General features: G+C 42.9%; 1 protein-coding gene across 3 annotated transcripts in view; it reads left to right on the top strand.

Annotated features, from left to right (window-relative positions):
* The window catches only part of ELMO1 (engulfment and cell motility 1), a 578893-nt gene that overhangs the window by 159444 nt on the left and 397614 nt on the right, over positions 1–21835 (top strand). For all 3 annotated transcript variants that reach the window (XM_030931898.1, XM_010356685.2, XM_030931899.1), the window contains exon 5: positions 16532–16582. In XM_030931898.1, coding sequence (XP_030787758.1) covers positions 16532–16582 — 51 coding nt within the window. The remainder of the gene's footprint in view (positions 1–16531; positions 16583–21835) is intronic.

Raw genomic sequence — 21835 nt, 5'->3', positions numbered from 1 at the left:
AGGAGAGCCCCCAAAAAAGACATGGGGGCAGAGTGTGGTGGGTATTGCTCCTTTGGTTTAGTCTGCTGGCTTGGCCATAGAATATAGGTTCAAGAATGACCCAGAAATGTGACTTGCCTGAGTTCATGTTTATAAACAACCAGATTTCAAAAAATAAAACTACATGTGGGTGGACATGGTTTCCAGAACTGAGGGCTTAAGGCCCTTCATCCTCCAACCATATGAGTGTTGAGGAACAAACTTATACACTAAGGCAGTCATTCTGCCATGAAGATTTGTGCTAACCAAGGTTAATGTTTGGGTTCTCCATCTTTGCAGTGTGGTTGTGCCAGCTTGGGGCAATCTGCCTCATTCTGCAAGGTCCTGGTTGTCCATCTGTAGGCCTTGGCCAAGATTGCTTTAAGGCATCAGGGAAGGTCTTTTTAAAGAGGTGGCACAAGGCGGGGTATGGTGGCTCATGCCTGTAATCCCAGCACTTTGGGAGGATGAGGTGGGCAGATCACCTGAGGTGGAGAGTTCGAGACCAGCCTGACCAACATGGAGAAACCCTGTCTCTATTAATAATACAAAAATTAGCTGGGCGTGGTGGTGCATGCCTGTAATTCCAGCTACTTGGGAGGCTGAGGCAGGAGAATCGCTTGAACTCAGGAGGCAGAGGTTGCAGTGAGCTGAGATCATGCCGTTGCACTCCAGCCTGGGGAACAAGAGCACAACTCCGTCTCAAAAAAAAAAGAGGTGACACACTTTGGGAAGCCAAGGCTGGCAGATCACCTGAGGTTAGGAGTTTGAGACCCACCTGGCCAACATGGTGAAACCCTGTCTCTACTAAAAATACAAAAATGAGTCGTGTGCGGTGGTGTGCACCTGTAATCCGAGCTACCCAGGAGGCTGAGGCAGAAGAATTACTTGGCCCCAGGAGGTGGAGATTTCCATGAGCTGAGATCACACCACTGCACTCCAGCCTGGGCAACAGAGCGAGACACTGTCTCAAACAAACAATCAAACAAAGAGATGACATTTGAGCCAAGACTGGAGGATAACAGGGAGCCAGACCCTAGCATTCCAGGAAAAGGAACAGCTAGCACAAAAGTCCTGCAGCATGAAAGAGCTTGGTGTGTTAGAGAACAAAAGGGAACAGGATAGTGAGCTGGGAGTGAGAGGAGGTACCAGATAAATTGTAGATGTTGACTAGGGCTGCATCACAGTGTCTTCTAAACTATAGTAGGAATTTGGATGTCCTTCCAAGTACAATGAAAAGCTGTTTTATCCTGGGGTTCATGAACTTGTGTAGGAGAAGCATTACAATCGTATAAAAATGTAAACTTTTCATAGCTTGAATCACAAATGTCAGCAACAAGCCATGATAGGATAAGCAGTATCTGCACCTTTATTACCAATAGAAATTAAAGATACATCCATTTATTACTGTTATCACAGTTATCTCTAAATATCATTTATCATCTTATGCCTAATTAGAAATCATGGTAGTTATTAGACCTTACAATAGATCTTGTTATTTAATGCTTTAATACAGGGGTCAGCAACTATAGCCTGTGGACCACGTCCAAGCTGCCACCTGTTTTTGTACATAAAACTTACTGGAACACAGCCATACCCATTTATTTACATTTAACAGTTGCAGCAGAGATGTTCTAGCCTGCAATGCTTAAAATGCCTACTGTCTGGCTGGAAAAAGATTGCTGATACGTGCATTGATAAAGCAGCATATATATTATTATGATACAATTTTTTTTTTTTTTGGGAAGGAGTCTCACTCTGTCACTCACACTGGAGTGCAGTGGCGTGATCTTGGCTTACTGCAACCTCCGCCTCCCGAGTTCAAGCAATCCTTCTGTCTCAGCCTCTCGAATAGCTGGGACTATAGGCACATGCCACCACGCCTGGCTAATTTTTGTATTTTTAGTACAGATGGGATTTCACCATATTGGCCAGGCTGCTGTCAAACTCCTGACCTCGTGATCCACCCGCCTCCACCTCCCAAAGTGCTGGGATTACAGGCATGAGCCACCGCGCCCGGCCTATGATACAATTTTAAAAATATTTGGATAACTGTTTGGTTTCTTTGCAAGCTTATTTATTTTATTTTATGCATTTAAAAACATTATTCTGAAAAGAAGATCCATAGGCTTCACCAGAGTTCTCTAAGACATCCATGACTAGGAAAAAAAGAGAAAGAAAAAGAATTCCTGTATTTCACGGTCTTAGGCTGGAGATCCAAATGGGTGGACTTGTATTTTTTTCCTCTGCCTGAGATTCTCTCCCTTCTCTCCCTCCTTCTTTGGCAGATTTTCCATTTCTTTTGGAGTGTGGTACTGAAGCGGTCTCCTTTTTATGAATAACATATTGGATCCTACACATTTACTGAATGAGCCAAGCAGAGGCTTTATTAGCACTGTTCAAAGTAATGCCCATAATAACACTGTGTAGTATGCATCTGACCATCTTCATGTAGCACTGTGGAAAGGGAGGCCCCAAGACATTGTCTTGTCCATCATTCATTTATCCTGTATTCACTGAGCACCTATTGTGTGCCAGGGGCTGTGCCAAACTCCCAGGTGACAGAGCTGTTAGGGTGAAGCCAAGTTTTGGATCAGGCTCATCTGTCACTAGTGTCTGGGTGGCTCATGCCACAGCAGGTTATGTTCAGGATGCCACATGACACCCTGATGCCTCAGCTTGGCCACTGCTCCATCCCTCGTGTTTCCAACCACATTGTGCCTTGGCTGTCAGCTGTAAAGGGTTTTATCTCATCCTCTCTCCACAGACCACTATTTGCATTGTTTTGCCTAGAACAGGCCATGGAGTCAGTATTTTCCCAGCTGTAGTAGCATCTTCGGTGATCCCTGCTCATGCCACTGGAATGGCCCTTTAAAAATGTATTATTTATTTATTTATTTATTTTGCAAGCACGAGTTTCTTTCCTGTAAGTGCAACTCTTTTTTCTTGTCTCTGTAGCACTTTGTGGCTTTCTGAGACCACAGGCTCTAACTTGCCCATTGCAACCCATGTTTAAGCATTTGCACATGGCATTTGATTGAGGGCTAAGTTAAAACTGCTGGCAATGGGAGGGGCTGGCAGTCAGGTCTCTTATCTCAAGTGGATGGAAAAATAAGACTGTTCAACGTGGTTCGCTCAACTCATACAGGTCCCTTCTGTCCAAAACCAGGGAGATTGCTTCTCCCTTGGAAACACAGGCACTCCTCATTGGCTGGGTCAGGCTAATACCCACACTATTAGGCATTTTCCCTGCTTTTTTCCCCTTCTTTTCCATGTTGCAAGTGATGTTAATGTACATGGGATTATCCAACTGGTCACCAGTACTTTCTCAGTGCATGAACACACATCATATTCTACATGTTTGGTGCAGTTTTGCTATTTTGCATCCTGCTTTTGTCACCACAATGCAGTGTCCCAGGGTCCCATATTACTGAACATTCTTTCATAGCAGCACTTCGATGGCTACATGGTATATCTTTGGCCTGCCTTACCATAATTTACTTCAGGTTTTCTTTGTGTTAGGGGGCATTTGCAAGACTTTGTGTATCAGCCAGCATCTAATCAGGATACAGAAACCATACTGTTATTTAAACAGGGGATATTCCAGTGTAAATCATTGACAGCTAGTAGAAGCTGGTTAGTTGTGAGTAAAAGAGAATTTCTATGGGTCCAGAAGAAGCAGTTGCAGAAAAGAAACTATGGCCTCCAGTTTGAGGAAGAGTGGGCAATTGAGGAACTAAAGACCAAGAGCGGGCATTGCTCATCCCCCAGGGTTCTTCAAAGAGGGCATGAACACCACAGGGACGTCACGACCCACGGGTGGTACAGAGACTTGTCAGAGGAAAGCAGCTGGCTGTGTGGCACTATAGATGTGTCTCTGTTGTCAGAAGCTTGGGTAGGCAGAGCTGCTTTGAAGCAGTCCCTGGTAGGGAGAGCAGAGCCCGGGTGCAGGACGCTTGAGGACTTGCCCATGGAATAGTAATGGTGGATCCCAAAGGGAATGTGCTTTCCCCAGGCAGAATCACTCCAGTGCCCTCTATTGGTGAAGTGTCACATTGCCGCAACTGGCAACCTGTCAGAAAGCAGGGCCAAGAATGGTTTTGAGTTGAGAGACAATAAATGAATAACTGGAATATTTGGGCTTGCTTTTAGCCTTTTTTTCTGTAAACAGTGTTGTAGCAAACATCTTTCATAAAATGTTTATTGCATCTGTGATGTGTTGGTAGGATAAATTCATAGAATTTGAACATTTCGAAGGCCTTAGTCATATGTTACAAAATCATCCTGTTGACTCTACTGGGTGCTGTGTATGGGAGCAAAGGCATATAGCCTTGTTTTAGAACTTGTTCCTCCTTTACCTTTCGAATCTTGGCTTTGTCTGCTGGGTTGTTAACTCTTAGGCTGAGAGATGCTCAGAGCCAGTGTTGCCAAGGTTGGAGCCTGCAGTCTGATGTAATAAGGGCCAAGCTCTGCCGTGGAGGGAGGGAGTAGTGTGTTGCTGAAGTCCTCCCTCACCATGCTCAGTCTACTGAACGCATTCCCCTCCCATTTCATTAGCTGCTTCAACAAATTCATTTCCCTAAAACATCCCCTTCATCCTATCAGTAGTCTCTCTCAAAAGCTGTAAATGTTTCCTCTTTGTTTATGGCAGTGCAAATGAAAGAGAAGAGGAGAGAACTGACCAATGGCCCTGGGTCCCTTGCCTCCATTCTGTTGATGAGGGACTGAAGCAAAATGACATGCCCAAGGTCACATGGGAAGTGAGCTGGTCAGGCCCAACCAGGGCTTCCTTCCTCCCAGTCCTCTGGTTCTTGCAGTTGCCAGACCACTGTGGCTCCATCACCCTAACTCCTCGTTGTTCTCCCAGCGCAGCACCTGTCCCGCGAGAGGTTTTATTAATGCGTATCACACTCCTCTAGTGCTCACACTATGCCCTTGCTGGGGCTGCCCCACTGTCTGAAATGCCAAGATGGCCCCCCTCAGCTGCTGTGCTCAAGGGGACTGCCTATACCTAACTTCAAGGCCAAGTCCAAGATTCACATCTACATAATTATATTCCATTACTGTTTAACAGATTAGCGTCAGTAATTCTTATCCTACAGTATTAGAGATGTGGACATGAACTGGGTTCTACCCTGAGCTTTTGGTCCCAGCCTGGACACTAGGCAAAAGTAGGTATGTGCTGGCTTCTATCATGTGAAATTGACTAAGGAAGCAAGCAACTTCATGTCTTTGAACAAGGGTCTGCTTTTTTGTTTGTTTGTTTGTTTTGCAATCATGGACATCTGATAGTGCATGTTCCTTTAAAGCGAGTTTGTCATCTCCAGAAAAGCATGTTGTTCTTTCTTTCTATCTTCCACAAGTCCTTGGTTAAAACCCTGAAGGGGACAGGCAGTCTCCTTCTGTCCTTTCCCTCAGGCTTGCCATGTCCTGACAGATTCCCTTGGCTCCTGGAAGCTGTCTACCCACCTCTGTCTGCTCCTTCTGACCCAGATCTTATTACAGATATAGAGAGAGCAAACCATTTATTGCAGAACAGGCCCTTCACCTTCATGTTCTGTGTTTACAGACCACAAATAGGTAGTTAATAGATATCTCTTAATACTTGTCTTGTTCTTTTTTCGGCTTTGGGAATTGAGTACAGTATATCTGGGTCCTGTGGAAAGTGAAATGATTGGAGAAAAAGACAACAGCTGAAAATGGAATTCTCAGGAGCATGAATAAGGAGTAGAAAAGAAGTCAAACCACAAATTCTTCAAATTAATGGGTGGGAACGAAGTGCTACCACTCTAATGGGGTGGCGGGGTTGCCGTTTCTGATGGTGAGCAGCCCCTGGAAGGCTGGAGCCTCAGTTGTGGGGAATGGGCATTTACAGCAGCTGACCACTTTTTCTTCCTTATGCTTCTTCCTCATCCCCAACTCTTTGCCTTTTTTCCTGTGTGTTTTGTTTTGTTTTTTTTTGGCGGGGGGTGGGTGGTGTCTGGATTTTATTTTAGGGTGTTTCTAACATGCCTCCTTAACGATCAGATCCATAGTCCTGTCTGGAGACATAGCTCTGTAACTTAGCAACCAGCGTATCATATATTGCCCTCAGTTGTTTCATTAGCCTGAAGATGTGAACAGCAAAAAAATGGACACACAGTGGACAAAAGCGATCAGGCTTGCATGCAGAAACAGTGTCTGTGATGATTAAGAAATAGACCTGAACAACTGCATTATTTTACAGTAACATATCCAAAGTAAGGGCCTCCTCACATCTGGAGAAAGAGGCAGATACAGACAAGGATGGAGAGGGAGTGAGAAGAGATGGAGCCAGGGAAGATGCTGGAGCTTCCTGCCCTCCACAGGGCCTGAATGCAGGGGATCGGAAGCCTTCCTCCCTGTGGACCTCCTGTTGCCCTTGCTAAAAGACAGGAAGGAGAATAGAATTGGGATTTTTCAGTAGGCAAAATTCTTAATTTATCTGACTAAGTAGAAAGTTGGCATACTGAGAAAAACAGATTTCAGAGGGAAACATATGACAACAATGACATTTTTCTGTGCCATCTTATTACCCAATCTGCATAGAGGCTGAGTTGATGAACTAGTAAAGACACAAAGACATCCTATCGAGATGCCTGTGAATGGCAGGGGCTGGTACAGTCTGGAACTGCTGGGTATTGGTAAATATGACAGCAGGGCTTTGGCTGACTTTCACTGGGCCACTTGTCATTCTCCTCATACATTGTGTTCAGTCAGGACATTTCCCTGTAGAAATGTTCTTTCTGCTGGTTTTCTCATTTTTGAGAAGCTGGCATGAGTTTTGTTTGCTTCAAACTTTATTATTTATTACCTCAAAATTCAGAATATTTATTCCAAATGTCATGTGTAGTCTTAACGAAAGTTTAGACTGTGATGATTCTGAACTTCATTTTGCATCAGAGTTACTTGGGATCATAGTGAAAATGCAGCAAACCAGGCCCCTGATTCATGGGCTATGGAGGGGAATCCCCAGAAATCTGCATCCTAACACTCACCCATGGTGATTCTAAAACAGATGGTCTGAAGATCATAGGAGAAATGAAGGATTAAAGACTCATTTTCCAGAGAGGGCATGTGGCAATTTCTTGGCACTGTGAGTTGATAGATACATTCTTTGCTTTCATGGAATCCCTTTCCCTGTTTGTGGGGGGTATTGCCTCATTGTTTTTTTCTTCTTCACACACTATTTATTTCCCATAAGTTATTGGGGTACAGGTGGTATTTGGTTACATGAGTAAGTTCTTTAGTGGTGATTTGTGAGATTTCGGTACACCTATCACCCGAGCAGTATGCACTGCACCATGTTTGTAATCTTTTATCCCTCGCCCCCCTCCCGCTCTTCCCCCCAAGTCCCCACAGTCCATTGTATCATTCTTACGCCTTTGTGTCCTCATAGCTTTGCTCCCATATATCAGTGAGGACATATGACGTTTGGTTTTTCATTCCTAATTTACTTCACTTAGAATAATAGTCTCCAGTCTCATCTAGGTTGCTGAAAATGCTGTTAACTCCTTTTTATGGCTGTGTAGTATTCCATCTCATATATAGATGTGTATGTGTGTGTGTATATGTGTGTGTGTATATATGTGTGTGTATATATATGTGTGTGTGTGTATATATGTGTGTGTATGTATGTATATACACCACAGTTTCTTTATCTACTTGTTGATTGATGGGCATTTGGGTTGGTTCCACAATTTTGCTATTGTGAATTGTGCTGCTATAAACATGCGTGTGCAAGTATCTGTTTTTGAATAATGACTTGTTTTCCTCTGGGTAGATACCCAGTAGTGGGATTGCTGGATCCAATGGTAGTTCTACTTCTAGTTCTTTAAGGAATCTCCACACTGTTTTCCACAGTGGTTGTACTAGTTTACATTCCCACCAGCAGTGTAGAAGTGTTCCCTGTTCACCACATCCATGCCAACGTCTACTGTTTTTTAAATTTTTTTGATTATGGCCATTCCTGCAGGAGTAAGGTGGTATAGCATTGTGGTTTTGATTGGCATGTCCCTGATCATTAGGGATGTTGAACATTTTTTTATATGTTTCTTGGCCATTTGTATGTCCTTTTTTGAGAATTGTCTGTTCATGTCCTTAGCTCACTTTTTGATGGGATTTTTTTTTTTTTCTCTTACTGATCTGTTTGAGTTCGTTGTAGATTTTGGATATCAGTCCTTTTTCAAATGTATAGATTGTGAAGATTTTCTCCCACTCTGTGGGTTGTCTGTTTACTCTGCTGACTGTTCCTTTTGCTATGCAAAAAGCTCTTTAGTTTATGTCCCAGGTATTTATCTTTGTTTTCATTGCATTTGCTTTTGGGTTCTTGGTCATGAAATCCTTGTCTAAGCCAATGTCTGAACGGGTTCTTCCAATGTTATCTTCTAGAATTTTTATAGTTTCAGGTCTTATGTTTAAGTCCTTAATTCATCTTGAGTTGATTTTTCTAAAAGGTGAGAGATGAGGATCCAGTTTCATTCTCCTACATATGGCTTGCCAATTATCCCAGCATCATTTGTTGAAAAGGGTGTCCTCTCCCCACTTTATGTTTTTGTTTGCTTTGTTGAAGATCAGTTGGTTATAAGCATTTTGGTTTATGTCTGTATTCTCTATTCTGTTCCATTGGTCTATGTGCCTATTTTTATACCACTACCATGCTGTTTTGGTGACTATGGCCTTATAGTGTAGTTTGAAATCAGGTAGTGTGATGTCTCCAGGATTATGGCTGCCTCTGTTGAGTCATGCAGGTTGTCAGGGAAGTGGGGGAAGGCCAGCAGTGACAGGCTTCATCCAGCTCCCACGCTAACTGAAGGGCCAGTCTCACTCCCACCATACAAAGTGTGGCTACAGATTTCCTTCTCTCCGTGGAGTTATACCCGCTGCTCCACTGGCCACCCTCCCGTTGGATCCCTGTGGTGCCAGGCGGTAATGGCCTGCTAGGCGACTTAGCGAGCTCCCAGGACCTTTCTGCTGCTTCCTCTACCTTGTATTTCTCTCGGTTCTCTAAGTTGGCTGAGCTCCAGGTAAGGTTGGAAACTTCTCCCACAAACAGACCTTCAGCTTCTCTAGTGGGGGTGTTTTCAGAGAGGAGGGTCTCCCTTTTCTAATTCCACAGTTGGGGCACTCACAGTATTTGGGGTGTCTCCCGGGTATTGCGGGAGCCAGTCTGCTTCCTTCAGAGGGTCTGTGGGTCCTCTCGGGATTGCTGGTTTGCCATTGCAGTCTATCTGGAGCTAAAATCCACAATGCGAACTTCTGCACGCTGCACTATCTGGAGCTGCAATCTAGTCCTGCCTCTCGTCCGCCATGATGATCCCCTTCCCATTTGCCACTTTAAAGCCTTAGAGCCAAGTCTCCCCATTCAGTTGCAATGCCCCAGTGAGGTAGTAGCCCTCACATACTTTTTTTTTTTCTCTTGAGACAGAGTTTCACTCTTGCTGCCCGGGCTGGAGTGCAGTGGTGCGATCTCGACTCACTGCAACTTCCACCTTCCAGTTTCAAGCGATTCTCCTGCCTCAGCCTCCTGAGTAGCTGGGATTACAAGTGCCCGTCACTGCGCCCGGCTAATTTTTTTGTATTTTTATTAGAGACTGGGTTTCACCATGTTGCCCAGGCTGCTTTCGAACTCCTGACCTCGTGACCCACCTGCCTTGGCCTCCCAAAGTGCTGGGATTGCAGGCTTGAGCCACCGCGCCTGGCCCTTCACACACTTTCATATGTCATTTGATGCGGTTTCTTTGGCCTGAGAAAAGTGACCTTGCCTCAGTTGAATGTTGCTTGGGTTGACCCTGTCAAAAGATGGCTCCCAAGTGTCACCCATACCACTTGCTGATAAGACAGAGATGACCTTGTTGCTCACCTTGTTGAGGGAGAACATCAGCATGCAACGCTTTGTCAGTGTCTCAGGCAGAGGTGAATTCGTCAGGACTCCACTAGAGATGCAGCACCAGTAGGAGATGTACTGGAACTGATTGCAAGGAATTACCTTGTGAGATTATGGGAGCTGGTTAGGAAAACACAAAATCCACAGGGCAGGCTGGAATTCTGAGACACAGACTAAATCTGCTATCTACTGTCCACAGATAGAATTTGTTCCTTCAAGGAACCCTCAGCTCTGTTTTATTGTTAGTGTTTTGTTTTTTGTTTTGTTTTGTCTTGTTTTGAAGAGACAGGGTCTTGCTTTATTGCCTACGTTGGAGTGCAGTAATGGGATCATAGATAACTGCAGCCTTGACCTTCTGGGCTCAAGCAATCATCCCACCTCAGCCTCCCAATTAGCTGGGACCACAGGCATGAGCCACTATGCCCTGCTAAACAACTCTGTTTTTAAGGCCTTTCAATTTATTGAAGCAGGCCCATTGAGATTATCTAGGATAATCTCTCTTACTTAAAGTCAAGTGATTATAGACTTTCATCACATCTACAAAATACCTTACAGCAACATGTAGATATAGTATTCGCATAACTGGAAACTGTATTCTAGTCAAGTTGACACATCAAAAAGGCCACCCAGTACCACACCACCCCCAGCCCTACCAAAATACAAAAAAAAGGAAAAAAAAAAAAAAGGCTGTCACAGAAAGTAAAGTCAGAATTTATTGAGAATTGGAAGTTTGGTTTAGTTGGGTCTTTCAAAGCATGTATGGGTTATGATACCACAGTTCGGATTGGTGGAAATTGCAGGTTTCGAGGCAAGGGATTCAAAGAACCTTAGAGGACAAACAGTTGATGTTTTTCATTTGAGTTTCTGGGTCTTTCAGAAAGTTCCTGTAATGAGCAGTCATGCCATCTGCCAAAGCAGGACACTTCTGGAAGAATAAAGTTATGTCAGTGAAGACAGAGGAAGCATACAAAGTGCTGTTACTGCAGACATTGGAAGGTGTGCATTCTCAGTGACCAGCTGAGTGTGGGGGTGAGGTAGATGGTTTCTGTTCTCAGCCCAGAGGATCTGGATTCCTTTCTCATGAAGCGGCCACATGACCCTTGTTCCCAAAGCCTGAGCTTTGCAATTCTCCTTCTCAGGAGAATATTTGTGGACAGATATGACTGCCATATTGCCCAGCTGGCTTCTCAAGAGAGAGATGACACGTTTGCTAACAGCAAATCAGAGCTGGAGCGCCACCCCTTACTCCTGCTCCTCCATCTTCTTAAATGGTGGAAGATCAGTCTGCCTTTCAAGTGTCCCGTCTTCCTTTTCTTCCTGCATCTCCAGCTGTAAGCGACCACACAGGACTTTTCTCTGTTCCATGAGGATGGCTTGTCCTTTCGTGCCTCAGAGCTTTGAGATGTGCTGTTTCTGCCTCTCTCCTGGGAAATCCTGCCTGTGTGCAGAGGGCCATCTTGAATGTCATCTCCTCTAAAAGCCTTTGCTGCACACCCTGTTCTTCCCCTCTCCTCGCATCACATCTATGTGCTGATGCAGCGCTGGTCACCCCCAGGTCTCTGCCATGGTACAGATATAGTTATTACACGTCAGTTTCTCTCACTGACCAATTCCCAGCAGACAGGAATTAGTCCTATTTAACTTTGTATCTGCCTTGGTGCCTCATCTGTGCCTGGCATAGAGTAGTTTAGCCATTTATTCAACAGATAGTTTTTGAGGGCCGGCATGTGCTGGGTCATAGGTGTCCACTGTTCTTGATGGGAGTGATATACACATAATAAACTATCTGCTCTCATGGAGGTGACATCTTAGGGGTGAGGGAGACAGCCAATGAACAAAAAAGATGAATAAGTAAAAGCACATAGACAGCACTTACTGATGCTTAGAGGGCCGCTCCCTCTGAAACAGACTGAGGGCTGAATAGGATAAAAAAAGTGGGTGAGAGATTCCCTGCCTCCAATACGAAGCATGCTTGTGAGACAGAATTCCTCCTTAGACATGCTGGTCAACTTACAGAAGAGGTATGCGTTTGCTAATATTTGTTATCCTGCTGGGTAGATGTTTCTGTCCTTGGTGTAACATAGATTGTATTATTATTTTTATTTATTATTTACGTATAGGGTCTAGCTAAAAACAAGTAAGAGTATAGCAGTGTGCTTTTTATGTATTATTTTTGTGCTTAATAATAAACAGTGAACTCTCTCCCTTTCTCTCTCTGTCTCTCTCATTTCTTTTTAGCATTTGCAATGTGCCAGGCACCGTTTTAAGGACTTTAAATGGGTTATCTCACTTGGTCCTCAGAATAACCTTAGGAAATAGGTAATATCCTCATTTTCCATGTGAGGAAGCTGGGGACATGAGAAAGCTGGGAGCATAAGGACAGCCATGCCACTTGCACCAGGTTTTCCCGCTTGGAAGTGAAATGTGTGTCCAATCTGGGTGGCCCCATCACTTTTAAGCTATGCACTGTGCCTCCTGTGTGGGATTTATGAAATCAGAACAATGACAAGCCTCTTCCTTTGTTAATGAAGTTTACATCCCAAGTTAGGCCTTTCTTACAGAGCCAAAGGTGTCATCAGCACATGGTGAAAAAGCTGTAATCCAGTTGACTTTCTGGATAGAATATGCAGTGGTCTACCATTGCCTTTGTTTCTGAGTTTGCTCTGCCTTTCTGTCAGGACCTTAAATTTTTAATGCATATTTTATTTGTTCTTCTACATATCTCCTTTTCATTTAAAGTACAAGACACTGACTTAAAATCATGGGGGAAGGAAAGGAGAGAAGATAAATGTAATTGTTGACTGAGAAGGCACAGGCAGAAGGTGCTGCTGTCTGTGGGACAGCAGGAATTGCTCCCATTCTTCAGCCAGTTCGAGTCTAGATGCAGTGCCTATGTCCGTTTCCTCTTGTTCTTATTCACCTCTAACAGTGCATTGTTTTTCCCACTTTTGGGAAGAGAACTTAGGTCTGAGGAATTAAGTAGCTTGTACTGAGTCCACTCAGCTGTTGGGAAGCAGAGCAGGAAGTGAGCCCAGCTTTATCAGAGGATTTAATCATGCTTTGCTCTGAAACAAACAATCATCAAGACCCTTTCTGGAAAGCAGTCTTGCTTGGGTTCCAAAAAGGAAGCAGTGAACCTTGAAGGAGTGCCTGAGGGAGCCTAGAGGCCAATGAGGAGCTTCTCCCAGCCCTCCTCCCACCCAGCACCCAGTATGTCGCCTTGGGTGTGGTGGGGAAGCCCTGGGACTCTGGGGAGCATTCCTTAGCACTTAGGAATCCAGTCTTAATTATTTGCTGTCATGTATGTTGAGCGACTGATGAACTCTCTCCTCTGAGGGTAAATGCAAGGTCTGGGTCTTGCCTTTGTCAGACAGACAGAGCACAGCCTTTGTTGTCAGATTACCTGGGTTTGAGTCCTCTCATCCCCTCCATGATGTTGGGCAAATAACTTATCCTCTCAGCAGCTTTGCTTTCTTATCTTTAACGTGGGCATAGAGGTGTAATGTTGGTTACATAAGCTAAGCATGAGAAACGAAAACTCCCAGCCCAGTTCCTTTCAATAAATGTTAGTTTATTGCTTTTGTTAGGAATGCCTCATCACAACTCCAAACTTCCATGATTATTAGAAAGATTATTTCTGGGCCAGGTGTGGTGGTTTACGTCTATAATCCCAACACTTTGGGAGGCCGAGATGGGCGGATCACAAGGTCAGGAGTTCGAGACCAGCTTGCCCAATATGGTGAAACCTCATCTCTACTAAAAATACAAAAATTAGCTGGGCATGGTGGTGGGCGACTATAGTCCCAGCTACTTGAGAGGCTGAGGCAGGAGAATCGCTTGAACTCGGGAGGCAGAAGTTACAGTGAGCTGAGATTGTGCCACTGCACTCCAGCCTGGGTGACAGAGTGAGACTCCTGCTGGGAAAAAAAAAAAAAAAAAAACAGAAAAAAAAACCAAAGATTGTTTCTAAACCCTCCTGGCCTTTTTATACCCCCTTCCTGTTTGGAAAATTTGGTAAGAATAAATTAGACCTCTTTCCTCTTAAGAAGGGACCTGCCTTAAGCCTTACATGAACAGGTGTGCCTGACCCAAGGGTTCAGTCAGCACGTCTGCTGGCTCACTCTGAGACTTGTTCTTCATAGTCACTAATACAAAGGATTTTTCATTCTCCATCTTATTTTCTCAAGTTATTTAGAGCTTGAGCAAAGAAAGGGTATGTTATGTATTCGACTTCCTTAGAACTCTGTTGTTAGTATTTGCCATCTTCCTTTTCATTTCTCACAGAGTCATAGAATTTTAGAGTTGAAAAGAGATTTTAAAAACGACTTGAATTCATTTCCCCATCTCCTATCTCAGCCTGCCTGCCAAGAGGCATTCAGTACCATGCTTGCATGCTTCCGGTAATGACGAGCTAGCTCTCTCTAGAGGTGACCCAGTGCATCAGGGGATGCTCTACACTGGGGTGAATTGCACACATAGGGCCTGAATCTGGTGGTATTGGGTTTTTGGGCCTGCCTGTACTTGGTGTGAAATGTTCAGATCTGCTTTTCTTTGGGAGGGAATTCTGGCCTGAAGGCTGCCCCCTTTTGGGTGGTTCTTTTAGAAAATTTCATTGTCCAAAAGATCATCAGAATTGGCTGAGGAAGCAAGCAATTTTATATGTCTTTGGCATCTCATCAAGAAATTTCCTACGACCTCAGTGTGTCTACTGAGTCCTGAGCAAACTCCAGCTTGTGGCTTGATCTTAAATTATGCAAGGTAGTGATCCTGAAGGCAGATTTATTAACCCCCAACTTCAGCATACCAGGTAGGGCATGCAACCATGGTGAGTCCTGGAAAGCCTCCTCCTGGAAAGTGGGTGTGGTGTATACTCTACTGGAAGAAAATAAAACCACCAATGAAATTCTATCTTCAATGTCAAAGATGCTGTATTAATCTGTTCTTAAACTGCTATAAACAACTACCTGAGACTAGGTAATTTATAAAGAAAAGAGGGTTTAATTGACTCACAGTTCTGCATGGCTGGGGAGGCCTCAAAAAACTTACAGTCATGGTGGAAAGGTAAGCAGGCACGTCTTACATGGCAGCGGGTGAGAGAGTGTGTGAAAGAAGCAAAGGGGAAAGAGCCCCTTATAAAACCATCAGATCTCATGAGAACTCACTCACTCTCATGAGAACCGCATGGGGGAAACTGCCCCTGTGATCTGATTGCCTTCCCCCAGGTTCCTCTCTCAACACATGGGGATTATAATTGAAGATGAGAGTTTGGTGGGGACACAAAGCCAAACCACATCAGATGCTAAGTGATAGCTTCATAACACTCACTTCAAATATACTTGCCACATGGAGGCAGGCTGATTGGAGAGCTGCTTATTTATGCTATTTGTTCTTAACTTCAAGGCAACATACAAAAGAAACCAGCAAATGTTAAGAAACCAAGCTCCTTAATAACCCTTTTAAAGAAACAGCTTTACTGAGACAGATGTCACAATGATCCACCTTTTAAAGGGGGTGTTTAATGCATTCACAGTGTTGTGTGGCCATCATCAATCTAGTTCCAAAACATTTGCATCACCCCAAAAGAAAACACTGAATCCATGGAGCAGTCATTCCCATTCTTTCCCTCCCCCAGCCTTAGACAACCATTTATCCTAATGCCTGATTCTATTGATTTGCCTGTCCTGGACATTTCATGCAAATGCAATCATGTAACATGAAGCCTTTGTGTCTGGCATCTTTCACTTAGTGTAATGTTTTCAAGGTTCATCCATGTTGTAGCATGTATTGGTACTTTATTCCTTTTTTTAATTTTAAGAACAAGTTTCACTCTTGTTTTCTAGGCTGGAGTGTAGTGGTGCGATCTCAGCTCACTGCAACCTCTGCCTCCTGGGTTCAAGCAATTCTCCTGTCTCAGCCTTCTGAGTAGCTGGGATTACAGGCACCCGCCACCATGCCTAGCTAATTTTTTTTTTTTTGTATTTTTAGTAGAGACGAGGTTTCATCATGTTGGCCAAGCTGGTCTCGAACTCCTGACCTCAGGTGATCCGCCTGCCTTGGCCTTCCAAAGTGCTGGGATTACAGGTGTGAGCCACCACGCCCAGCCTTTCATTCCTTTTTTTATGACTTACTGATTTTCTTCGGAATGGATGGAACACATTTTGCTTATCCATTTATTAAGGAATGGACTTATGTATTGTTTCTACTTTTTGGCTCTTACAGATGATGTTTCTGTGAACATTAGTGCACAAATTTTTGTGTGGACACATGCTTTCAGTTCTATTGGGTAAATATGTTAAGAGTGTAATTGTAGGAGTCAGGAATTGTAGAAATGTAGGAGTCAGGTCATATGCCCCTAAAAACCTTTTAAAATTACTTTTTTTGTTTGCTATACTTGGGACCCATATTCCTTTTCTTTGGGTTTATATTCACTTCCTTTGTACTGAATATTGTCAGATAGAAAGTTAACAGCCTTTCTAGAAATAATTAAAAATTATTCAAGTGAGAATAAACTGAATGCCTGTTTTATCTGCTAGATTATATTTGCCTTTGTTCTCTTCTTTACCATGCTTCTACTTGAAGATTTACAAAGATTTTTTATTTCTTTTCCAGAACCGCAATGAGATAAAAAATGGCACTATCCTTCGATTAACCAAATCTCCAGTAAGTCGATCTCAGCTTCTAACTTCCCAGTAAATTCTTTGCTCTGCGTTTCTGCTATATGTGAGATATTAATTTTTGAGGATGACTTTAGTGCAAAGCAAAAGGCTTCCAGAATGTCCTGACACGCAGATGCTGAATTAGGAGGATTGCCCCTCCATAGATTTCCCACTGCAGAGGAGGAAGACCTTACTCCAAGCGAAGGGCAAGCTTGTCTGACCTGTGGCCCAGGAGAGCTTTGAATTCACAAATTCGTAAACTGTCTTAAAACATTATGAGTTTTTTTGTATTTTATTTAGTTCATCAGCAATCATTAGTGTATTTTATGTGTGGCCCAAGACATTCTTCTTCTTGTGGTCCAAGGAAGCCAAAAGATTGGACACCTCTGCTTTAAGGTTTGAGTTTGGAGGTCATCTTAACAACTTCCGTGTTACAACTGGGCTCACTCACCTGTACCAACTGGTTTTACCCACTTGGTCACACAGCCACCTAATGCCATCTGAGCAAATTCAGACAACAAACAAAACCAAAGTCAGTTATTTCCCTTTAAAGTCAGTGTGTGTGTGTGTGTGTTTGTGTGAAAGAGAGAGTTTAAGTACTTTGTAGCTTTAATGGGTTATTACGACAATTCATAAAAATAATTTAGAAATGTTGGCCACTTCACTGTTCCATTGACAGCTGATTCTACATAAAGAACGTTAGAGTCTTCTAAATTAAAGCTGCTAAACAAGATGCTACAGTATATTTAGACTATTGTAGTCGATGATGCGATGATGTCTCTTTTCTTGATCTTTCCTACTTGCTTGGAGATACTTTAGGTAGTAACATTAGCATATTTAACTATATTATTTTACAGTGCATTTCATTTTTTTCTTAAAAATCTGCCCCAAATACACCACGTGTTACTATTTTCACTCTGCATATGTGATGAAAACTGTGTCTAACTATCATTTTCAGTTTCCACTGAAGCCATGCGGTAGGCTAAAAATAAATTTAAAAATTGGGAAAAGCATCTGGCTAAAATTAAGCTGTGGGTACTTTAACTACCATAAATTCTTATTGTTGAAAATTACATTAGAGCGCCTTGGAAACTCCTAAACATTTTACCCAATAACATCCTGAACCTAAAAACAGTGATGAGCTCGGTGGAGTGAGTTGCTACAGTTGGCAGAACTGTCTTTGATGCCTGCTTTGCTACTTAATGGAAATTATAATCTTTACTCATTTTTCAGTGGCTACATGATGAGCTGAGGCATTTTTGTCTGACTTTGCATTGGTCTTCTTACTCAAGTCAGCATGAATGAATGTTAATTTGACCTTTAGACCATTGTTTTGTTTGTTTTTTGTAGTTTCTATTTATCCTGCTAAATGTAATCATCTGCTTGCTGGACAGAAAAAGTAGACCTTTCCTTTTATTTCCTTTTAGAGTCTAAAAGACAGGTTTTTAATCAAAGCCTTCTCTAAGGCAAAGAAGGAGTTAGTTTCATTTTTTTATTGCTGCGGATTCATGAACAAAATTTCCACAATCTCAGTCACTCCTTGAAAGAAGGCTAGATATTAGGGTGAAGTTTTTCAGCATCCCAAAGGAAACTTAGGATGACTTGTCATCAGGGAGAATGGAATTTGTGTTCTTGAGAGAATGATCCTCACATTCCCAGCTCAGTGAATGGAAAGATGTGAAAGCCTGTGTAAGAAGCACTGTTAAAGATGGGAGCCCACCTACAAGAGACTGGCTTACGGTTTCCAAAAAGCAGTGGTCCCCAAACCTGGATCAGCTGTGAAACTTTGAAAATGCTGATATCTGGTGCCTTAATAGAGAGGGTGGATTACAGTATTTGGGAATTGGCCCCAGGAATCTGCATTTTTAAGCAACCACGTTGTGTTGTGGCTGTGGCCACAGGGTCTAGAATTGGGAAGTTACTCTATAAGCAAGACATTTTTGATCTGTGAACTTTAAATAGGTTGTTTTTTTATAATTTTGCATTTAGCTGAAAAATACAGATTGCATGTACTCATTCATTTTTACATACACAATAAAAATATGTTTAAAAAAAACACCTATTAAGCTACCATAAAGAAGCCAGCAGATGGTGTTATACTAGCTTTTGAAGTTCCTTCTGCCTCAGCTGAACTCTCCCTGAAGCCAGATAAGGACATCTCAACACCCACACGGATATACATACGCACGCATGTGCACACACAACACACACACACACATACACACACACACACACACTCCTGTTTTTATGTGATGTGTAGCTATGCTGAGTTTTCCCTCCACTCTGTCAAAGGTGGTCTTTTTGTTGATTGATGAATTTGTTTTCTGTCTCCATTTATCACAGAACAGTTCCTTCTGGATTGTTCCTAGAGAATTAGGTCACTGATACTAGAGGATCTAAACAACCTGCACTGTTTAATTTGTAATAGGCCTTGTACATGGCAGCTGCTTCTCCACTGCATGGTACATCTTGAGACAGTCTCTCTAGTGGCCGTGTTAAACAATTGTATCTTTCTAGTGCGGTGTGTTTATCCATCTCCTGTTACCATAAAAATATAGGCCGGGTGTGGTGGCACACACCTGTAATCCCAGCACTTTAGGAAGCCAAGGCGGGTGGATCACGAGGTCAAGAGTTCAAGACCAGCCTGGCCAAGATGGGGAAACCCCGTCATTACTAAAAATACAAAAATTAGCCGGGCATGGTGTGGGCGCCTGTAATCCCAGCTACTCAGATGGCTGAGGCAGAGAATTGCTTGAACCCAGGTGCTGAGGGTTACAGTGAGCTGAGACCACTCCACTGCACTCCAGCCTGGGCGACAGAGTAATATATATATAAATATATATAGAAAGAGAGAGAGAGAGAGACAGCGAGTGAGTGTGTATGCACGCCAGGAACACACCCAGAGAATGTGTGCAAATGTGTGTGACCTTTGGAGCCGTCAGGGTTTGGGGAACTTCTGAGTGCAGAGCTGAATAGTGTGTCCTACCTGCCATGATCATAGTAGCTGTGGGCATGGAGTCTGAGGTCCTCTGTTGCATACAGCATATTTTAAAATCAGCTTTGGCTATTGTTCTTATCAGAAGAAGCTTGGCCTGCCAGACCGTTGTTGTTCCTTTTCTGAAATTTTTGTTTTAAGAGGTGCTTACAACGACTATATTTGTAGTCTTGAGGTGGAGAGAAACTTCTAAATAGAACACAAAACACAGAAGCCATAAAGAAAAAGATCAATAAATTTGACTACCAAAAAATTAACCCCACAAAATTTTGTGTTTGGAAAGAATTCCAGAAGTATGTATGTGTCTGTCTATCTATCTATCTATCTATCTATCTATCTATCTATCTATCTATCTATCTATCTATCTATCTATCTATGAAGAACTTCAGTCTCTCTTACAGATGAAAATCTACAGTCCTAGATAATCAAAGTGTGAGGAAAAGGTGCTGTGGGGTCAGGATTTTGAAAATTTGAAGTAGAGTCTATTTGTGTGCCTTCTTTGGATGCAATTTAGTGATTCACCCAAGTTTAAAATACATATACCTTTGTCTTAACAGTACTGCTGCTGGGAATTTATAATAAATAGACTCACAAAAGCATTGCAGGATGAACACACACACACACACACACACACACACACACACATGCCCAAGCATGGCTATATGCATCATTGTTTTTAGTGATCAAAAACTGGGAACCTGTTATATGTCTATCAGTTGGACTAGGTAAGTGCTGCAGGTAATTTTTATGTTGCAGAATACTGTGTAGTTGTTAGTAAGAATGTGATACGTGCTGCCGAGGAGGTATCTCTAAAGCATGTTATTAACACAAAAGCAGGTTGCAGAACATCCTGTATAGAAGGATACCTGTTATGTATGTGGAAAGGAGGTGTGTGTATTTACAGATAAAGGGATACAATGTTTCTCAAGGGATACCGACAAGAAACTTAACTTTGGGCTAACTTTATTTTTTTATTTGATAACTTCCAGTAGCATGCTGTGTGTATGTATGTGTGTGTGTGTGTGTGTGTGTGTGTGTGTGTATATATATATATATTCTTATTATTTTTTTGAGATGGAGTCTTGCTCTGTTGCCCAGGCTGGAGTATAGTGGCACGATTGTGGCTCACTGAAACCTCCGTCTCCTGGGTTCAAGTGATTCTCCTGCCTCAGCCTCCCGAGTAGCTGGGACTACAGGTGTGCACCACCATGCCTGGCTAATTTTTATATTTTTAGTAGAGATGGGGTTTCCCCATGTTAGCAAGGCTGGTCTCGAACTCCTGACCCCAAGTTATTCTCCTGCCTCAGCCTCCCAAAGTGCTGGGATTACAGGCGTGAGCCACCGCACCCAGCTATATTCATATATTTCTACCTGTCTCATTTGCTGTTATTATTTTTAATTAAAGAAAACACAAATACATATTATAAAGCCATTATAGTACAAAAGAGGCGAATCATAATGTCCCACGCTAAAAACATGTCAGGATTGCAAACTATGAGATTTTTTGTGAACACTATTATATGCGAACTGAATTATTGCCCATTATGCCTTCTTTTGGCCTGTGTGGACGTATTACAGAAAGCAGAACTGCTCATCAAGTCCCTAGTGTTGCTTTGTCAGCTGCAAGCATAATCTTCACTTTCTGCTCTTTCTGGTTTAGGGAGCTGGTATCAGCATTATCTAGGTCAGAGGGCCTGTCATAATGATTTTTGGGTCTTATTCCCTCTGGTAATAAGAAAAATGGTATTATCTCAGTCACTGTGTGGATTCAGGTTATCGGAGATTCTTAATAAGCCCATTAATGCCTTTTTTTTTAAATTCCATTTTTCAATTCAGGTTTTCCATTTTTCTCTCCTGGTTTGAGAAACTAATAAAGAGTTGTAAAATGCCTTAAATTCTGTTTCTTGCCATCACTTTCGGCAGCCTGGCTCATGGGAGAAGAAACCAGTGGAGGCTGGCAGGCAGAGGAGTCACAGGATGCCCAGGCTGCTGCCCAAGGACAGATTGCAGTGGTGGCCAGGGCACAGGGTCAGAGTTTCTTGCAGGTTCAAGAGATGCAGGGGGCTTGCTTGGGCTACCTGCCTTGTAGGGAATTGGAGAGTTGGAAGGAGTGTTGTGGAGGGCGAGCCCCAGAGCTTCAGGATGTGGTGCTCTTTGAGCTAGGATGTGCTGTTCCTCCTGGTGCTCTGGCAAAATTAACTGAGTGCTGTTTACTGGAATAGAAAGGTGGAGAGGATGAAAAGTTTGAGATGCTCATTATGT

Source organism: Rhinopithecus roxellana, chromosome 6 (assembly GCF_007565055.1).
Source record: "Rhinopithecus roxellana isolate Shanxi Qingling chromosome 6, ASM756505v1, whole genome shotgun sequence".
Taxonomy (NCBI): Eukaryota; Metazoa; Chordata; class Mammalia; order Primates; family Cercopithecidae; genus Rhinopithecus; species Rhinopithecus roxellana.
The sequence above is the reverse complement of the archived record's forward strand: the minus strand, read 5'-3'. Positions and strand labels throughout refer to the sequence as shown.